The 19,738-nt window shown below is 43.8% G+C and overlaps 1 protein-coding gene across 3 annotated transcripts in view; it reads right to left on the reverse strand.

Moving 5' to 3' along the window:
- Nucleotides 1-19,738, reverse strand: part of ARHGEF16 (Rho guanine nucleotide exchange factor 16) — a 267,432-nt gene that overhangs the window by 205,353 nt on the left and 42,341 nt on the right. The window contains exon 1 of one of the 3 annotated variants that reach the window (XM_085609136.1): nucleotides 7,910-8,207. The exons of the other annotated variants lie outside the window; for them this stretch is intronic. Within the exon in view, the coding sequence (XP_085465262.1) occupies nucleotides 7,910-7,988 (79 nt within the window). The 5' untranslated portion in view covers nucleotides 7,989-8,207. Of the gene's footprint in view, nucleotides 1-7,909; nucleotides 8,208-19,738 lie in introns of those variants that run through there. 3 annotated transcript variants of the gene reach the window in all.

Genomic DNA, 19,738 nt, shown 5'->3' on the forward strand with positions numbered 1-19,738 from the left:
TGCTTCTCCGTCAGGCCTCTGTGGTCTGTGTGCCTCCCATAGTCTGTGTGCCTTCCCATGGTCTACGTGCCTCCCTGTGGTCTATGTGCCTCCCAACCCCCCACCTTCGCTGTCTGTTTGCTTTCCCATTGTTCTTGGTCATTTGTCCGGCATCATTCTCTCCCACACTCATTCCCCTCCATCGGTGTTGATTCCCTCCCAACCCTAACCGACTCCCTTGTTTTTATGTTAAAAAAAACACACACATTTCACACAACTTTTTATTTACTAATCCATCTCTCATTGAGAAATACAAAGAAAAAAAATGCTTACCTCATTTTGTAGGAGAGTGCATCTGTACTGGCACGTGCCTACAAAATGACCCAACGGCAAAGTCACAGTGCAATTTCCTAATTTACTTTTGAAGCATGCTTCTGTACATCATGACAAAAAATATTCGCCAAAGCCAGTAGGTCTCATGAGTTTGATCAAATGACTTTGTCAATGCTTTTTACAATCCATGCCATCAACGTACAGCTCTTCCGTAACCTCCTGCAATGGACAAGTCACAATGCACTACCACACCATAAAGTGAAATTAAAATATCATTTCTAAAGCTCAATATTACCCGGGGTATCTAGGCGCTAAGCCGACTCAATTAGACTTTAAAGGAAGACACCAATAAGATAGGAGCTACTTGTTAAATAACCACGTTTTTAGACTTTTCCTGAATTCTAATAGGTTTGATTTGCTCTTACATTCTAGGGGGAACAGGTTCCACAACTTTGCTGTGCAGGCTACGAAACTTCTCCCGCCCCGACTGGCTTTTTAAAATTTAGGGAAAACAAGATTTCCACTAAGAGAAGAGCAAGGAGGTGTAACAGGAGTGTAGCATTGAAAACGTTGTGCAAGAGAGGCTGGGCCAGAGCTGTGTAAAGACCTTAAGGCTTTGCAGAGGGACTTGAACTGAATGCGCTTGGTGAGGAATTTTCTACAAAAGGCTATAAAATAAATAAGCAGCACTATTTTGAGTCCCATTATACGATTCCGAAATATTAAGCTCTCTTCTTGAACGAGAAGAAAAGCAAAACCACAAGACGCGTTGTCTTCCTCCTGGCAGAAGCTAGACGCGATAGGAAAGTTGGCACTGGCCCCTACACAGAGAAAAGGTCGTTCACCGGAAAAGGAGGGCTGAGAAAGAGGAGTCCCTCTCATAATTCTTTCTGTGCAGTGCTGGCAAACACAGAGTCTAGGACAGAAGCATCTGTACCACAGCAGAATAAGTCTCTGTTCCACAGTCTGGAGGACTGGGGGCCGGGGGAGGGGCAATTCCAGCCTGGCAGCCCCCAACACTGCTTATTGTACCCATGATGAAGATCAATGGCTCATGTGTTGGTCAGAATGTACTTCTTTAGGCTCACAATCTTTCAAGGTCACAAGAACAAAAATGTTTAAAGTGGGGTGATCAATGCAAGATGCATGTGACATCACAAGAAGTGGCATCTGTAAGAGAATTACTTTTAAAATATAGGTATTTAAATGCAGTCCGAAGCAGCTGACATTCTTACAGGGCATGCTCGATTTATATATAGGGACTGAACAAAGCTTGCTAATAAATCATAGTTTCTCTTAAATGTTTGTAAAGTGATAATAAACTGTGTGCCTTTGTCTCCCTTCCACTGCTCTAGTACCTATGTGCAAAGCTGCAGATAGCTCCCCAGACAGGATTGTACTCGCACAAAAGGAGAGGTGATGGCCTTTAAATCAGCCCTTTGTTTTGAGCCCAACTGGAGAGGGAAATAAAACAAGCACTGGTAATGCATCGGTTTTGCCTATTTAATTAATATAGAGCTGTTTTCATCAATCATCGTTCGAAAGAAGCAAAGAGCTCCCTAACAGATAACACAGGAGTGGAGAGTATGTGGTGCAGCAGCCAGAGATTCTGACTGGAGAGCTGGGGATCCCGGTTCAAGTCTCACAGTATCCTGTGAGTCTATGCAAATTACGTAATCTTTCTGGGTGATAAATTGTTATATAAATATGCTTCAAGAGTAAAAGGCAAAACTTTATGAAAATGTAGTTCCCCCAAAGCGGATGTTAACAGTATTTTGGCTGCAGGAAACTGATTAGAGAAGAAGACCAGGATTAGCTTTTGTAAATGCAGGAAAATATGCGACAGCCAATAGAAATGAAGGAAAGGTAAGTGGCATGCACAGGAACCAATGAAAAGCCAGGAAATTGAGGAGGTGGGATGTTAGTCCCTTTTACGTTTTAAGTTTATATTAAAAACAATAGATTTCGAAAGCACTGCAAGAGCTATGCAGGTGAAACCTAAATAAGCCCCTTCACCGCCAGCAGGTTGTTGCCTGACGAAAAGCAGACAACAGTGAAGGCACTGCTGAATGTTTCCCAATAATACACTGGGGCAAGTTCAGCCCAACTTCTTAGCAAGGGGGGCAGTGTACACAAGATGAAAATAGTGGTAGGACGCCGTCTACCTGCGTGTACCCCTGGCTCGAGCTCTGCATACTTACCTTTGAAAACAAGAACCCAGGGCTCCAAAAATCTCTCCATTTATGCTTATGAAGCCACTATTGGCCAAACGTTTATATCAGGACAGGAGTAGTTTCAAGAGCTCAACAGGGAGGCTAAATCAATCACTGCACCTATAGTCTTGCACCGCAAACGTCACAAATCAACAATCATACAGAAATCTGGTGGATTTCCTGGAATTCTTTTTCCAGCTCCTCTGAATTCAGACATTTTATATTTTGCAGAAGAGGAGACCAAAACGTCTATATTATAGAACGCTCTTAACGCTGACCCAGTAGCCAGATTAGTCACTGGGTACAATGGTTCAGGAGGAACACTGGTCCCTCAACAATGCGATAATACTGCAGGAAGCTTTATTAGGTCACTTTCACAGATCTGGGCACACTTCATGCTTAATTAGGAATGTAAACACCATTTACACCAGATTTAACAATTGCCATGGAAGTCCGAAAGTTCATGTCAATCTCCATACTTAGTACTTCAGTTTACAACTCTGCTTTTACTACGAGTATGTGTCACCCTATGGAGCTGCTTAACTGTAGTAACCCACAATTGCCATGTTTTTCAGTCCATGCTAACTCTTAACTGGAAGTGCCCATCTCCGAGCCCAGGCGTGAAGTACTCTTGGCACCCAGGCAAGGATCTCAAAATGTTGCTGGTTCTTTAGAAACTGTGCTACTGCCTGATACTTTCTGAAGGCCACTCGCTCTCATGGGCTCAACCCTATACCTGCCTGTACAATAGTGAAAATTCTTAGACATGGGACGGATTATACAAACGTCTCCATTAGGGTACAAATGTGTCTCTCACACTTCCCTTGCTTCCACTGCAACTGTTTGAGCATCCTCTTGTTCCATTACTATGAGTTTCTGTTTATTTTAATAAATGCTTTTCAATCTTTCAACCTCTTCCATACGCTGACCATAGGAGAGTTAACATATACTTGGTTGAGGTGGTCTTTGTTCACTGTTTGGCAGTTCAGAGGCCCATGTGCTCACATATTTCTCCTCTGTGATCAACTTTGGTTTATTGGTCAGCTTCTCTTAGGCTTGGGTCGAATAATTTACATTATTAATTTTTTCCACATGTAATGGTTACCTGCATCGCTAGTCTGCTGGTAGTTGAACTGTGACCTGCTATGTATTCTTTTTTTAAATCAGTAACACGTTTATTCATGCGCAAACATGGGCAAAACATTTTTCAAGCCTTCTGGAATTAATGTACATTGGCACACTAGATGCTTCTTTCCTGTAGAAATTGGAAGCACAATGGAGGCTGACCTGGCAGCATAAACATCCAATGGTACTACCTTCTGATGGTGCTAACCAGTGATCTAAGTGGGTTACTTTTACACACGTTTGGAAGAAAGCTGTATCTTGGCCTAGAAATCCATTCCCAAATCAAGGCCTCATATAGGATCAAGATAAGATCATTTTTACCTTGGGACTATTTGAGATCTTGATAATTTCTGAGGAAGTTAACTTAACAAGGTCCTATTGACTTGCCGTTCTGAAGGGATTACACTCACACAAATCTTATACTTTTCTTCCTTAGGGTGTGGGGGAGATGGGTATAACCTGGATGTAGGGATCCATTCAAAAGAGATTACCTTAATATTGGGCTTCCAAGAGATGTGACTAATTTCTGAAGGTATTAATGTAGCATTGACCTCTTGCTCCAGTCAAATTCAAATAATCTTTATTCGGGTATTAAAAATATCCATACAAGATACATATTATAAGACAGTCCTACTTCCGTTAAAAATGTTTGGATCAAAATACACATTACACATAACTAAAATGCTCCAGTCATTCTGAAGGAATTGTCATGCCTGGGCATAATATCTTGTCCCTTCTGATGCAGTTGCTTTCCTATCGGCATTCTGCCTCGCATCCCTTCTAAGTGGGTTACCTAGAAGTCCATCATAACTTTTGTCCCATGTAATGTAAGAGCTTCCCTAGCATAGACTTCCTGTATAAGACTCTGCTCTATGCTGATCTCCTACCATGGACATTCTCATGAGCTTGATCGGTTGTGAAGGAGGTACTCTGCATTCACTTTGTGTCTTGATCTGTTCTGAAGGGGGACCTGCTGGGGGGCCTCTCCTGAGTGGGTTAACCTGGCCAGTGGAGTAGCATGTTGGGGCAGGGGAGCGGTTGCCCCGGGTGCAATTTTCTTAGGGGCGCAACATTTTAAAAGAAAAGCGGAAGGATACTTGCCTGCCCCAGGCATCAGGAAACCACACTAGGCCGCTGAACCTGGCCTCAAATCTCGCCTCAGTAGCTTTTTATGAGGAGAAGAGGGATTTAAACATTCATGGACCTTGTTCCGTTATGACATGTGAAGGAGGGGGCTTGACTGGACATCCTATCTTTGGCCCTTCTCCAGTGTGTCACACTGCTAATGAAATCCGTGCCTTTGTCTCTTCAGGAGGAGGCTCCCCATGTTCCAGTCCTTCTTGGTCCAACCCAATCAGTACTTACCCTGACATGAACTTACCACATCAAACCCTTCTGTAGATCACGTTTGCATTAACACCTCTCTTGGTTGCATCTCAAGAGGTTTCACGGGTATGAATATCTTATTTTCCCTTTTCTGTACTGAGTTAGCACAGCAAAGCCTCCTGTCCTGGACACATCTCCTGTTTACAGCGGTAGAACAAGACTGTTCCTGTTCTTACTAAGAAACCAGTGGCTGAGTAGCATGTTTGCATCTGGGATAGAAAATAATATGCATTCAAGGGTGGCACCTCTGTTGTTTCCTTACATTTCACTGTAGATGTGGACTTAGCCACTGAAAGCAAAGAAGGGCTGGCGATTCTTTATTTACTGTTGGAACAAACGCGTCATGCTGCCACTGCCAGAGAAGAATGAAAAACACTGTTTTTTGCTTCTGCAAATTGCAGTTTCGAAAAGTGACAAGTCGAGACAAGCAAGTATCTAAGAGCCAAGGTATCAAACCCCTCCAACTTTCAAACGGTACCTTTATCCCAACCACTTGACAAAAGCTTCAGCTAATATTACTGCCAACAGGAACCCTAATAGGCAAACATAACAAATACTCCTTAACTCTCCCCTCTCTCCACCACAACAAAGGTGTGATGCAACATTTGCAAAACAAATTCTGAATTGCCGGAACACTTGGCCTGTTTTGCGGAAATCTCTCCAATTGTGGTCCTCATTTTTTGTTAAAATTAAATAAAGTTTCTATTTTTTTTGCAGTAAAACTTTGTTGGTACCTCGATGTTCGATTCAAATCTCATTGGTTGCAATTTTCACAGTTTGGGATTTTTTGTAAACTGCCAGTAAGAGAATACAAATCTTATGCCATAGACTGACCTCTTGGGTATCAATGAGAAGCCATTGGAGGGTCTTTCCTGGAGACCCAGCCCATCCCTTTGGCTATACTTTCTGATACAAAATGAGGGATTGCAGTGGGTTCCATTCTAAAACATGATCCGAGTACAATGAATTTCAACTCTATTGAGTGTGCTGTGGTTATTGAGAAGGAGGGTGGGAGGAAAGCCACACATCTCCAGTTGCAGGATGCAGTGCCAGGATATAGACATTGTGCCGGAGACAGATTGTGGCTACGGCCATTTCTTCTGCTAAGAGAGGAGGACCTTGTGGTGTAAGAATACATTATATAACTACATACATGCATCTAAACCGTAAACATGGTCCACTGGAATGATAAGATTTTGCGGCGGCGACGTTTACTGCACTATTATGCATTTGCCACATAATCCATCATCTGCTGCATGACCTGAATATTTGACCAAAGAAGTGTTTCTAACTCAAACGGATCAACAGTTACTAAAAAAAACTGGAGACACATGACGCTGTGCTGAGGAATACCCTTTGGAAAGATTGACTAGCCCCTGCTGTATTTGGGTGTTAAACTGGTACCAAAGACATGAAACCTTTGCTCACACACCGTTAACCAGTTGTACAAAAGACAATAAGGAAGTAATACAATCGCAAAATGTACTGCATAATATTTTGCCTTTTCTTAACGCATAATTCAGTGAACCCTGCTGTATAGATTTGATCCTTCGCAACTGCATAATTCCAGTGGTCCTGCCGTAAATAAAGCAGCTACAAAACTTTAAGTGTGCGAAACTTGGAGCAACTTGAAATTAAAACTGCAGCAGGGGTGTGGGTGTGTGTAGAAAAGTGACCACCATGAAGAGGGTGATGAAGGGAGAAAAAAAAAAAAACACTCTTCATAAACAGATTAAGGACTCCATGACCAGAAAGAGCTGTGTCGTATCACAAGGAGGGCATGGACCCCATAAAACGAAGGCTCACACTCACTCTACCACTCGAATCAAATATCTCTCAAGGACGGTTTGCTCGAGCACATGAACAACTATCTCTCACTCTCCTCAGCTCCACTCCAATGCGTACTTTCACAGCAGCACAATGTGTACTTTCACAGCAGCGCAGTGTGAGCAGCTAAGCCCATCATGTAAAACACCACCCCATGTAGGCCCCTCTCCACAAGGACCTGCTGTCATCCAGCCTTGGTTCTGGTATCCAGACATGCACCTTCTGTAAGCCACGGTAAGGGCATCTGGTCATCCAGACATCGGTGGGCATCTGGTCATCCAGACATGGGCATCTTGTTAGCCTAGAATGGACCTCTTGTTACCCAGACATATACCTTCTGCTACCCAGGCATACTCTTACGGTTACCCAGGCATGAACATCTTGTTACCCTGTGACCCAGGCATGGCCCTCTTACCAATGGGTACGACTCCGCCAACCTACTACAATGAACAGCAACACAGAGAGCCGTATAAACAACACATTACTGCAGTTATTATACGTTACATAAGGCAGATGACGTCTTGTTAGTGGATTGCATGGGCATCCCTTCTCCTTAGTTTGGTACCGTTATCCAGGCATTGGCGCCGTTAATGATTGATAAACTCCCTGTAAACTTGGCATGCGCTTTTCATACCCAAACGGGTACCCGCTGTTACCTGGCATGGACATGGCTACCCTTTTATGACCCTGCTCTTACTTACAGAGCATGCACAGAACGTTGTGTAAGCCAGGCATGCACATGCTCGCCCCCCCCACCCCCACCCCCACCCCAACCCCCACCCCACACCACACACACACACACACACGGCCATGGGCATTCTTTTACACACGTATGACACTATTTTGCAGGCACGGGCACTGTTAACCTATTATTCTCCTGTTGCACAGGCACGGACACGTCGTATCTTGGCACGGGCTTCCCATTTACCAAGCGCGCACCTGCTGTTAGCTTGGCACAGACCCCCGGCTGCCCTTCCATGATCATGCTTTTACACAGGCATGCACCTTGAAGTTTGGTTGCTCCGTCATAAACAAACGCCGGCTACCTTTGGTTGGCGCGATGCTCCGTTTCTTCACGGTGAATTTCCAGATGGGGTCCATGGAACGACTCTGGCCTTTGCTCATGGCTCGCTCTGAGGCGCGGAGGGCGCTGCGCGGGTCCCGAGGCCCTGCACCCTCCAGTCAGTGCTTGAAGATTGGTGGGAGAGGGAGGAGGTCGGTTTCTTTCCCCGTTGAGTGGCCCCTGTTTCTTCCGAGCCGCGCCAGAAGCGCCACATAAAATGTGTTGAAGTGCTGCTGAGAAGTGCCAGCGTTGTTTCAAAGCGAAGTGTCGCCAGCCACTGAGCGTCTAGCAGCGCCTGCCTATTGAAAGAACCGGTTTGCGCAAGAGGAAGAGCTCGGTGCACGCCCACAAATCCCGAAGCTGGTAGGTCCTTCGCTCGCACAGGCACGCGCTGAACCAGCAGGGCCTGGGAAAACTGGACGGGCCACTTTTCAGAACAGAAAAGGAGTGGCGGTAAGTTGGAGGGTGGAACCGTGGCACGCAGGTAACTGTGAAAACAGTCCCTCCCGCGTTCTGGGAACACAACCGCTTTCACTGCAAGGGCTTTGGTTTCAGTTTGATTTCCGAATCGTGATTGGTTCATGTTATGGCCACACTAAGCTTCTTCGCAGAATTGCGAACTCGTAGTAGCTCTGACAGAATTCTCCCCACGTCTATTGGGGCTGGGACCTTTAAGCCAGTGCAGTTTTATTTTTCACCCAGTGGGACTAAACATGCTAGCGCTTGCAGTTAAATTCTCGCCTTTCAAGTTTTGGCCTGCAAGTTCCATCACGCTCTCCCCGATTTGAGAAAAAAATAGTGCACGATAAAGTTACCGTGATAAGGGCCTAGCTGACAGTTATTCAAGTTGAGAGGTCACAAACCTTTTCGTCATAAAAAAAACCCACATAGGGCAACGCTCAGGGCACAAGTCCTAAAAAAAAGAAGTGGGGGGACACTGAGGTCCCGACAGGAAGTGACGTCACGAAAGGTGGCTTGCACCATCCGTCTCATTGCCTCCCCTCGCTCACCCCTTAGATGCGATTGCTTCAGAGAAGCCAGCGCGTGAGCAGCGTTCCGAATGAGCTCCGATCTCTCCCCAGAGGGGCCAAAGAGTGAATGTGTGGCTCCAGTTATCGGGCTCCCGGTAAAATAAGTGGGGGGGAAGTCGTCCACCCGCGTGGTACCCCGACTCGAGCCCTGACGACGCTAAATATATTGGTGTGTGTTAAAGTGCAAAGGTGTATTCAAGCGTCACCAGCCCCACACAGTCCAGCATAGCACACATAAGCACCCCCCCCCACTTCTCCATACTCCTGCCCCCTATTCGGCCCTTCTCTACTCCACGCACAGTTCGTGAGTAACAGCAGTGCAGTGTTCTTTGCCGAACTCGTTGTCCATGCGGCTAGGTATGACATAGGCAGCAGCAATGTGAGTTCCTCGCGCACAACAGGTACGTCATTAGGAAGTCATACACGCTTCCCTCACGTGCAGGTCAGGCGCATCCCAGAAAGCGGCATTCCGAGGCTTGCTCACAGAGCGAGAACATCTCCAGCACGTGCAGTGGCTGCGCCAGCTTCCCACACCACGGCCACCTGGAGTGTAACGTTCCCACAGACACACACAAAGATCCAAGGGACAACATGGGTTGCAACAGCACTGCAAGTGTCTCCTGCCCTGATGCATGCTGGATTTCCCCTATCAAAAGGATGTCTTAGTGGGTAAACATATGAGAAGGCCACGGGAAAGGCATTTTAGGGTGTAGAGGGAGAGATATATTCGGAAGAAAACGGCCTTTCTATACCACTGCACACATCGCTCTGAGCCAATTAGACGAGAGATACAAGGACAATTTAACAAATTCAAGGGACCATTCAACAGCTATAAGCACAGACTTGTCAATGCACTGCGCCCACCAGTAAACATTCCATGGAAGCAGACGCAGGGGTACTCTAGCTGGCCCTAGACCCACTGTGTGTTGGGTGAAGGACCACTCAGGAAGCAGGTCTGCTGGGGTCTTGATGCATGCTCATGGCGCTGTGCGCACAGTAGAGCAGGAAATCTCCTATGGAGTACATCTGAAGTAGCTTGAGGGGGCGGGAGAGTTTAGTCTGGGGTCACTTGAAGTAGGCCTCTCTCCTTCGAAATGCTGCTTCACGGGTCCTCTGCTCTTCTTGCACTGGTGCTAAAGCGACAAATGTTCACAAGGAACTCATTTAAACAATTTTAAATATGCAAAATAAAATTATTTGCTCAGATTTAATCTTAATCACGCTATTGATATCAAATAAGACCTCTAGATTTGATCACGGTACACTTTACCTTAAATTATGTCTAAAGAAGCCCATCACAGCAGTTATTCAACTTTTGCTTACTTCAGCCGAAGTAAGTGACATTTATTTGACATTTACAATTTGTACCACAGATGCATTTCATTATATATAAAGCATTTGAAAATTACGCATATAGTTGCACATTGTGAGTGATTTGTGAGTCCCAGTGGAGTGACCATAACCTAACTTAGTGAATCATAACTGAAAACAAGTGAAGAGTGGGGGGGGGGGGGTTATTGGAAAAACATCAGAAGGAGAGCTGTATACAACAGAAAATGATTAATTTTAGGCTCTCTTCTATTTTTGTCGCCGGCGTTTCGACCCTCTCTTGATACGGGGATTCTTCAGGACAGCGCTTCTGGGACAGTACAGCACAAGGCACCTATTTCATGTAGATTCCTAGCAGAGAGGATCATTGCTGTAGATGGTGGGGAACCGAGGATCAGATCAGCATAGTAGCTGAACTATTTGAAGGTTCTGTCGATCGCATGTGCAATTGTGGGTTAAACGATGAAACCCTCGGATGAAGCCTGATGTCTTGCTGCTTATTTATTGCAGTACCGGACGAATTAAGCGTCGCCGCGTGGACCTCTGACTGGAGTGACAGAACCCTGCGATCGACAGAACCTTCAAATAGTTCAGCTACTATGCTGATCTGATCTTCGGTTCCCCACCATCTACAGCAATGATCCTCTCTGCTAGGAATCTACATGAAATAGGTGCCTTGTGCTGTACTGTCCCCAGAAGCGCTGTCCTGAAGAGACCCCGTATCAAGAGAGGGTCGAAACGCCGTCGACAAAAATAGAAGAGAGCCTAAAATTAATCATTTTCTGTTGTATACAGCTCTCCTTCTGATGTTTTTCCAATAACCCCCCCCCCCCCCCCCCCCCCCACTCTTCACTTGTTTTCAGTTATGATTCACTAAGTTAGGTTATGGTCACTCCACTGGGACTCACAAATCACTCACAATGTGCAACTATATGCGTAATTTTCAAATGCTTTATATATAATGAAATGCATCTGTGGTACAAATTGTAAATGTCAAATAAATGTCACTTACTTCGGCTGAAGTAAGCAAAAGTTGAATAACTGCTGTGATGGGCTTCTTTAGACATAATTTAAGGTAAAGTGTACCGTGATCAAATCTAGAGGTCTTATTTGATAAATAGTGTGATTAAGATTAAATCTGAGCAAATCATTTTATTTTGCATATTTAAAATTGTTTAAATGAGTTCCTTGTGAACATTTGTCGCTTTAGCATTAGTGCTTACCCAGTTCACAAGGACGTATGGGTCGCTCTTGTTCTTTGAAATACTTCTTGCCCTGGTGGCCCTGTGGTCCTGCTCCAGTTCACACATGCGCTGCGAATTGTCCTCCATCATGAGAGCTCTTGCCGCCTTCAACATCACTGCGGGCTGGCGGATGGCGGGGTTGAGATCTAGGGAACGGCACAGCAGCTGCCGAAGCCCAAACTCCTCTTCGAGGTGGCTGTGGCTGGACAGATTTAGCGTTTCCAAACTACTGAGGGGTCAGGACTGGGAATGCGTCAGTACCGCCCCTGTAGCCCATTTTCACTTGGACTGTTCTTGTGTTTGAGCACAGTGTCTTATACAGTAGTGCATCCCATGCCCAAAACAGTGATAATCACTCCACCATGTTCCAACGAGGGGCACTGCGATGCCTGCTCCTCTGCAATGACTGCTCCTTTGCAATGACTGCTCCTCTGCAATGGCTGCTCCTCTGCAGTGGCTGCTATGACTGCTCCTCTGCATTGACTGCTCATCTGCAATGACTGCTCATCTGCAGAAGGGCCAGACACAGGAAGGAAGGACACTGTAATTTATTGTTCATTTAAAAAACTCCTCTATCCTCTCCATGACACACCATTGAATCACACCTCCAATGTCTGGTGGTTATGCAACCAGATACCATAACGTAAAAAACAAAAAAAGCATACAATGACAACCACTGACAAATCCAATAAGTGGATCATTGTATAGATACAAAACACTTTTTTCTTAATGCTTAGCCTCTAGATCATGTGTTTTTCTTGTGTGCCAGCATGATCTTGTAGTTACAGTGCAACAAACTTCAACTCAGGCATAGAGAGACGAATAAAGAAACCCATTATTATAGTTGAATAAATAGAATGGATGATGGATCCCTGGTCGGTATTGGCGCTCACCACTTCCAATATGTACTGTGTTCAAATATTAAGGGTGCTCAAAGGAAGAAGGGTCATCCACCCTTCTAACTGGTGATCCCTAGAGATCACAAACAATATAACACACCTGAGCATGCCAAACAAGTATACACCAATATATTCAAAATAATATGATGCAGTTTCTTGAGATGTGAAATCAAATCTTCATTTATTGATTCTTGCGCCAGCCAACACGTGTTTCGTCGCCTGGGAGTACCCGCGACTTCCTCAGGGCTTTCGTTAGCCAATTATCTCCTTTGCATTGAATGGATGGGCTCAAAAATCTCCGTTGTGGTCAAATATTAGGTGGAAACCATATCAGGAAAAAGAGTTGTTCTCGTTTGTCGGCAAATCGCCATAGATAGCAGACGCTCAAATAGTGTGATCACGTAATATCGGCATGACTCCTAGTTTCAAGTATTGTGCGGATTATTATAGTTATTACACATTGCATGATACGGAAGATCACGTCAGGTTAGTAGATTCCACAAAGAGACATTCAATAAGTCAGACTTTGTTTGCCTGTGAAGAGACACCTGGAGACTGAGTAGAGCATGTGGTCCGGCTCTTCTCAGCAATCTCCTATTACTACACATTATCCGGGGTTGAGCCAAACTTGACAATGTTGGACTAAGGGAACGCTTGAGACAAGTCCAAAATCCAACCGGATGCTAATATGGATGTGTCCATTGAACAGTTTAACTCTTTAATTGTGGGAGCTTATGCCACAGTGCTGCTACTCAAAAGCAGGGCTTTTTATTGTAAAATCCCATTAGCTCGATAGTGTGCCCAAAAGTTAGCACAGACCAAAAGGAAATGTAAAAGGCTGAAAAGGCACTGGAGACAAGACTATTCTGAAGTCGGAAGAGAGGCCTATAAAGCAGAACTTAATACGTACAAAAAGCTTCTAAAAGTGGGGAAACTACTACCATAATAAAACAGTGCCGGCCAACAACCCTACTAAAGAACCTAATTTAGTCTATATGTCTTTAGCTAAAAAGTTGCTAAGTGATCTTTAGGAGATACTCCATGCTTTTTTATGGGTTAATTGTAACTATGTCAAAGTTTTATAAGCCTAATGTCATTTTATTTCTGTAGGTCGGTTATCCTACTTCAGGTACCTCACTGTAGGTTTTAGGTTTGGTTTATCAGGGTCACATAACCAGACAACCAACCATTGTGTAGATAGTTTTCACTATTCTGGTCCTGATGAATTGCCACTTGATCTTTGGACTATACAGGCAAGAAACACGTTGACATTTAAATTGCGCCACTTCTAGACATCATTTCAGCAGTGTGCCACCCTTATTTTTAATTGGGTTGGAGGACTCTCTGATTAAAGTATTTTCCGGAGTACCTCTATATCCCATTTTAATCCACCACTTAGAGCACCCACATTGTTCAAATCCATCTACACGACAAGGTCCTATACCCAACTGCATTCTGGAATAAAAGATCTCCGGCAAAGAGCCCCTCATATAGAGCCAGTCAGGTATTGCAGCGCTGACCTGACGAGGAGCACACCCTATAATGAATCATGACATCCAGACGGGTGTGTGAGGGCCCCAATTCATACAGGGGGAATCCCTTATTCCCCCTACAATCTTGGACTGACGACCGACCAGTCCAGTTGTCCCCTCCCTCTTTAATTTCCTCTGAGGAACTGCATACCTTCTTGTATTAATTTACATAAAAGAACCCATCATCTGCCTAAAGCTCCTCCTACTCAAAGGTTTTGCCTGGATCTGGCTGACTTTTATCAGATCAACATTGTTTCTATTTTATCAACATTCACACCTGCAGGGACTTTGATGGAAGGCTCAGAGCCTGATGTCATCTTGTAAAAGAAGTGGCCTGAGTTTTGTCCCATTACTGAGTTAGAGGTAATATCTAAAATCTTTCTTATTAAATCAGACAATTATCTTGACCCATGTCCTACTAGGGCCTTCAATGAGATGGCACCTTTTCTTCCTCCCTGGATCACCATAACGTGTAACAACTTTTTAAAAAGAGGGATCGTTCTGGCCTTTTGTAAAACGGCGTTAGTGGCACCAACATTGTGAAAGAAAACACTGGATCCAAATGTGACTTCATATTATAGTCCTATTTCTTTATTACTACTTTTCGGCAAATTCTTGGAAAGTTGGGTCAATATGCAGCTAGCCTCTTACCGCGAGGGAAATGGGGTGTATAATAATTATCAATCATGCTTTCATTCTTGTTTTAGCATGAAAACCATGCTTACGGCTGCCACCAATGATACACGAATGATTCTGGATGACGGTAACTCTGCAGCACTTACACTGCCTGACCTGTCGGCTGCATTTCACACAGTCTCTCATGCTACATTCCTGAAAAGTCCTACCACTATTGGTCTGAGAGACTAGCCTTACACATGGTTCAGTTTTTTTCTGAAGAATAGAAAGCAGGGAGTGCAGATGGCACCCTTTCATTCAGCCTTTACAGATATCACCTGTTGTGTCCCACAGGGGTCGGCCCATAGTCCTACGCTTTTATATGTGGCCCCTCCGGCAGACTTACTTCTTTCTGATTTCAATTCTGCGGGTATGCGGAGGATACTTAAATTATCATCTGTATGGAGGTTGACATCATAAAACTACAGGAACAATTTAGAGGCTGCATGATTAAGGTGGTCGGTTGTAGGAATGGTAATTCTCTCTGTCTCAATTCAATAAGACAGAAGTTTTGATTTTTGGGAATCCTTCAATCCCGTCCATATGTGGTGGCCTCATTCTCTGTGCAAATGCCCGGTACCAGCAACTCAGCTCAGAACCTAGGAGCTTTATTAGACAGCAGACTGATTTGAGTTGCACATCAGTACGTTGGTGTCTACGTGCTTCCTGCTTCTGAGACAACTGAAGAAGATCACTCCGCTTATTCCTCATATTCTTGGCAGATGCTGGTGCAACCCTTGGGGCTAAGTAGACTGGACTACCCTTTATATTGGGCTCCCCGAGTACCTCATTATGCGTTTGCAACGTATACAGAATGCAGCAGCCAAGCTGAATTTTGGAGAGAGAAACTTTGACCGTGCCTCCCCTCTTCTCTAACTGCTTCATTCTCTACCTATAATGAGGAGATGCCAGGTCAAAGCCCTTTGTGTGGCCCATAAAGTGCTCTATCCAGTAATTCAAGGTTCCACATTTCTGATACGTTTAAAAGATACTGTCCTAGTTTCGCTCATCCTCTGCTGGTTTGATTACTCTACCGTAGTTTTGCAGAGCGTGCCTAGGGGGGTAACGCTTCCTCTGTGGTCACTGCTCAGGCCTGGGATAGACTGTCTTTAGACCTCCACCTAGGGCTGATCTTAAAGTTTCACAGAGAACTGAAAACATATCTATTTAGTTAATATTTTTTGTTCTTATGCTCCTGTTGGCATACAGGAGGTACTATGTGGGTAGCGCCCGGACTCCAATTAGGTAATCACGCATAATATAGATAATTATCGAAGAATAATATGGGATGTAGGTGGCCTATGTTGAAGGTGGTGAAGGGCGTGGGTGGAGTGCAAGATGTACGTCATTTTGTAGGAAACAGGTGGATATGTCGAATATCGATTATGCTGTTTGGAGAAGGATGTAGTAGGTTCCACTGTGTGTAGCTGGTGGTTGCGAATCTGCTGGAGGCGGTGGCATGATTGTAGGGTAATCCTTTCCAAGGGAATAAAAGCATGAAGCTATAAAGAATAGTTAACACAGAAATAGAAAGGCTTGAATTAGATACCATTAGAGAAGTAAAATGCGGTGACAAAACACCGAGATGATCAAAGAATAAAATAAAAGCAGAAGACGGGTCTTAAGTCATTTACAATAACATGTTTTGTTTTTTTATATTCACAAATGCAGCTCTCTTGTAAAAATTTGGATTTTTGGGAAGTTGATCTTTTATCTTTAGATCTCAACAAGAGACTGCTTTAGCACTCTGCCCAGCTTCATAGAAACAACAAAACAATAAGTAAAGTAGATGTAATATATGCATGTTTACTGAAGAAAAGTTGAAGGGCATATATTGTTCAGCGAACACAAAACCAGCAAAAGCCCTAAAATCCATACATTATGGCATGCAACACACTAGGTGCACACATAACTCATGCCTTCTATGTTTTGTTCTTTGTAGCAACAAAAAAAAAAACATTATGCCCCCACCGGTTAACGAGGTTACAGAGCATTGCTTGGGGCGTGAGTTCTGGTGACCATTGTGCGTTGTACACCTACATTTTTACTTTTTCGTTTTTCTGTTTGCTTTACCAGAACTGACTGTTTGATGCTTTTTTTTTTTTTTTTACTGAATTTCATGTTTTTTATGATTTACTGCATTCACCTGCCATGTACGCACTCTGCGATGCGCATGACTCTTAGACAGACCGCACGCTGTACCGGTTATGGATATCCCCGGTGTAGGTTGGTCGCAGGGCCTGCCTGGCCTTCACCGGGCTTAATTTCCTACATTCATAGTGCTGTTTCCTGAATCTGCAGGAAAGTTGGCAGCTACTAAATTAAGCCCTCTAGAAGTCCAGACAGGCCCTGCGACCAAACCCCGCTGTGCTCGGCCAAAGTGGTATGGGAGCAGGTCACGGCCACAGGCATGCACAATGCAATATTAGTAAATGGCAGGTGAATGAGGTACATCATTAAAAAAACAACAACAAAAACACATGAAAATCACTGGGGACCCCCCACACAGATAAAGGGTTAGTTATGGTACAGTGAACACAAAGTTAGAAAAGACCTGAAATTCACCTGTTATGGTGTGCAACTCACAATGGACACCATAACCTAAGCCCCATCCATACTCAGCAAACCTCTCAGCCAATAGCATGTTAAAAATAAAAAAGTGTCTACAAAGGGCAAAACATGGGTGGGCGTGTGCTATTTATTGTGTTCATTTCCAATGCCAAATTGTACAGTTTTTTTTTTTAGTTTAGTGTAAGCTGAACCAAAACCTGACCTTTAAACATAGTTGTTTCAGCTCACCACAGTGTGCGCTAACCGCAGTAACTACAGCGGGCTCTCAGGCCACTGTATTTTGGTTCTTTTGCACTGTGAGAGATGGACTTTCTTTCCTGCACATCAGCCTTAAAAAATGCACTTCAGTGCCAGGGCTGATGGCTTTACTTTCTGTCTACTCTTAATGCTTTTTATTAGTCATTCATGTTTTTAACCTATGTCTTCAAGGTATAATAAAGCCATTAGTAAATTTTCTGTCCACTCAAAAGAATCATATTTTCCAGCTATGTGCATGAAAACTAAATAGGGTCTACCTAACTCTTTTAAGTACACCTGCATGCTTGGAAGCATTCATAATATTCTGTTAATCTTGTATATGAAAGATGATTTATTTCACATTTTTACTGGAAGAATAGGATATGGACAGCATGTTTACTCTTTCCTTCTTTTATTTTGGGAGATATGCTCCCAATTAGAGTATAAAAAGTAACCAACGCACCAGCTTGCCAAAAACCGACCAATTGAGTTTGCGAACCCTTGTTTTATTTGAGGCTTTCTATAGCGCTTCAAGTCAAGATGATGTCAAAGCACTTTGAAGTTGAGTCCTCAGTGAGCGGATAAACTGCAGAGATTCTACTGAAACAATTAACATTGTTTAGGATGCAAACAGTCAAGGCTGTTTTACATATATACAAACCGGAAATTACACGATCACTGCAACTAGTCAGAAGAGAGTAAAACAATTTACCTTGGTTGTTGCTCCTCGAGGCATGTGTCGACAGCATCAACATTGTTTGAATGCTTTCCTTACACTTTAAGCACGTGGCATTAATTTATATTATTATAATGAGCTTTACAGGAAGTCGTCATAATACGTGTTTATTGTGTTGGTAATTTGAAGTTGGATTGCTCTAATTCTTTGAGTGTGAATCGGAGGTGTTCAACTATAGGTGCTGAGACAAGGGTATTCTCCCTTGTAGTGTAAATTCTTCCCCAGTGGAAAGATGCGCTGAAAAGGGCAGACCCTACTGACCTCCAGGCATACTGGTTTGTATCCACTGCCGAGCTATATCTCAATCTCCCTTCACAATACGCTTCTTGCGTAAGTTCATGAGTGAGTCCCTGCTACACGCCAACACCACATCTTAACACTAATGAGATGTCTGCAGGCAACACCTTTCCCTTATCCAGGTCCTGGAAGATGGGTAACTACTCCGCAAGTCGGAGGGCACTCTGCCGCTTCAATGATAGGTTGAAAGTGCTATAGAAATGCCATAATATAATAAAACACAATACTTTTATCCGATGGGTAAATTACTGTTTAACACGCGATAGTTGGTCTAACTGTTGGATGATGGGCATATACAGCTGAACATTTCCTGAAAGAATAATTTTCCTTAGGGGTGGACGAAGAATTCAGCTCCGCCGGTCGAATATGTGAAGTTCCGAAAATCTCTGCGAAGTTATGCAGAGCAGAGTTTTTTCTCTTGAGCGTCTCACCAACATTAAGTTGGCGAGCGCTCGCACTAAAAAAATTGCGTGCTAGTCCTCCTCCCGGCGAGATTTCTCAATGCGGGCAGTTGCTACAGGAACATTACGTACTTGGCAATATACTGGTTTGGCACCCTCAACCAATCGAATGTGATGTATGTAGTTTTGTAGACAACCCAACGTTTCACAAAACACATTGGGAAATTTTTGTTTCAACATTTGTATAAAATCCTCAGCAGGATTACTCTATTGTAGCAATTGCCCTAGTGTTAAAATTCTCTTTCAATCTAATTGGAGGTGAAGCATTCAGGTCTAAAATGACACCAAGTTCCCTCTGGTGAAACCAACTCAATATGCTGTCACCTTTTTGTGATATATATATTTTTGCGTTGGTTAACCTGTTTTTGTATTCAAGTAATTCCCAGAAATAAACAATGTGATTGGCTCTCCCCCATATGCACAAGGTCTAATATCAGGATAATTAAGTAACAAAGCACACAAATGCTTACATTCCCAAACAACCTTGTGTCACTGTTTTATTAAAGTGCTTAGAAACTGATGCAAAATGTTCTGTACCAGCGTAGTCGTTGGCTCTCAGTACTAACACTAGCAGTACATGGCGGAAGGAGGGCTGCTGTCTATTCAATTCTGTCTCCAGATTTCCAAAATCGGGGCTTCGGATAGCCATGGAAAGTGTGCATCTGTGTCAAAATCTAAGAAGGCACAACTGAGGCTGCGTTTCAGAAATGGATCGTAGGCTGCAGCTTCCCACAATAGGATGGCCACAGAAGTGAAAACCACGGCATCTTATCGCACGCTTATACTTAAAGTATTATTCT

The sequence above is a fragment of the Triturus cristatus genome, chromosome 1_2, assembly GCF_964204655.1.
Source record: "Triturus cristatus chromosome 1_2, aTriCri1.1, whole genome shotgun sequence".
Taxonomy (NCBI): Eukaryota; Metazoa; Chordata; class Amphibia; order Caudata; family Salamandridae; genus Triturus; species Triturus cristatus.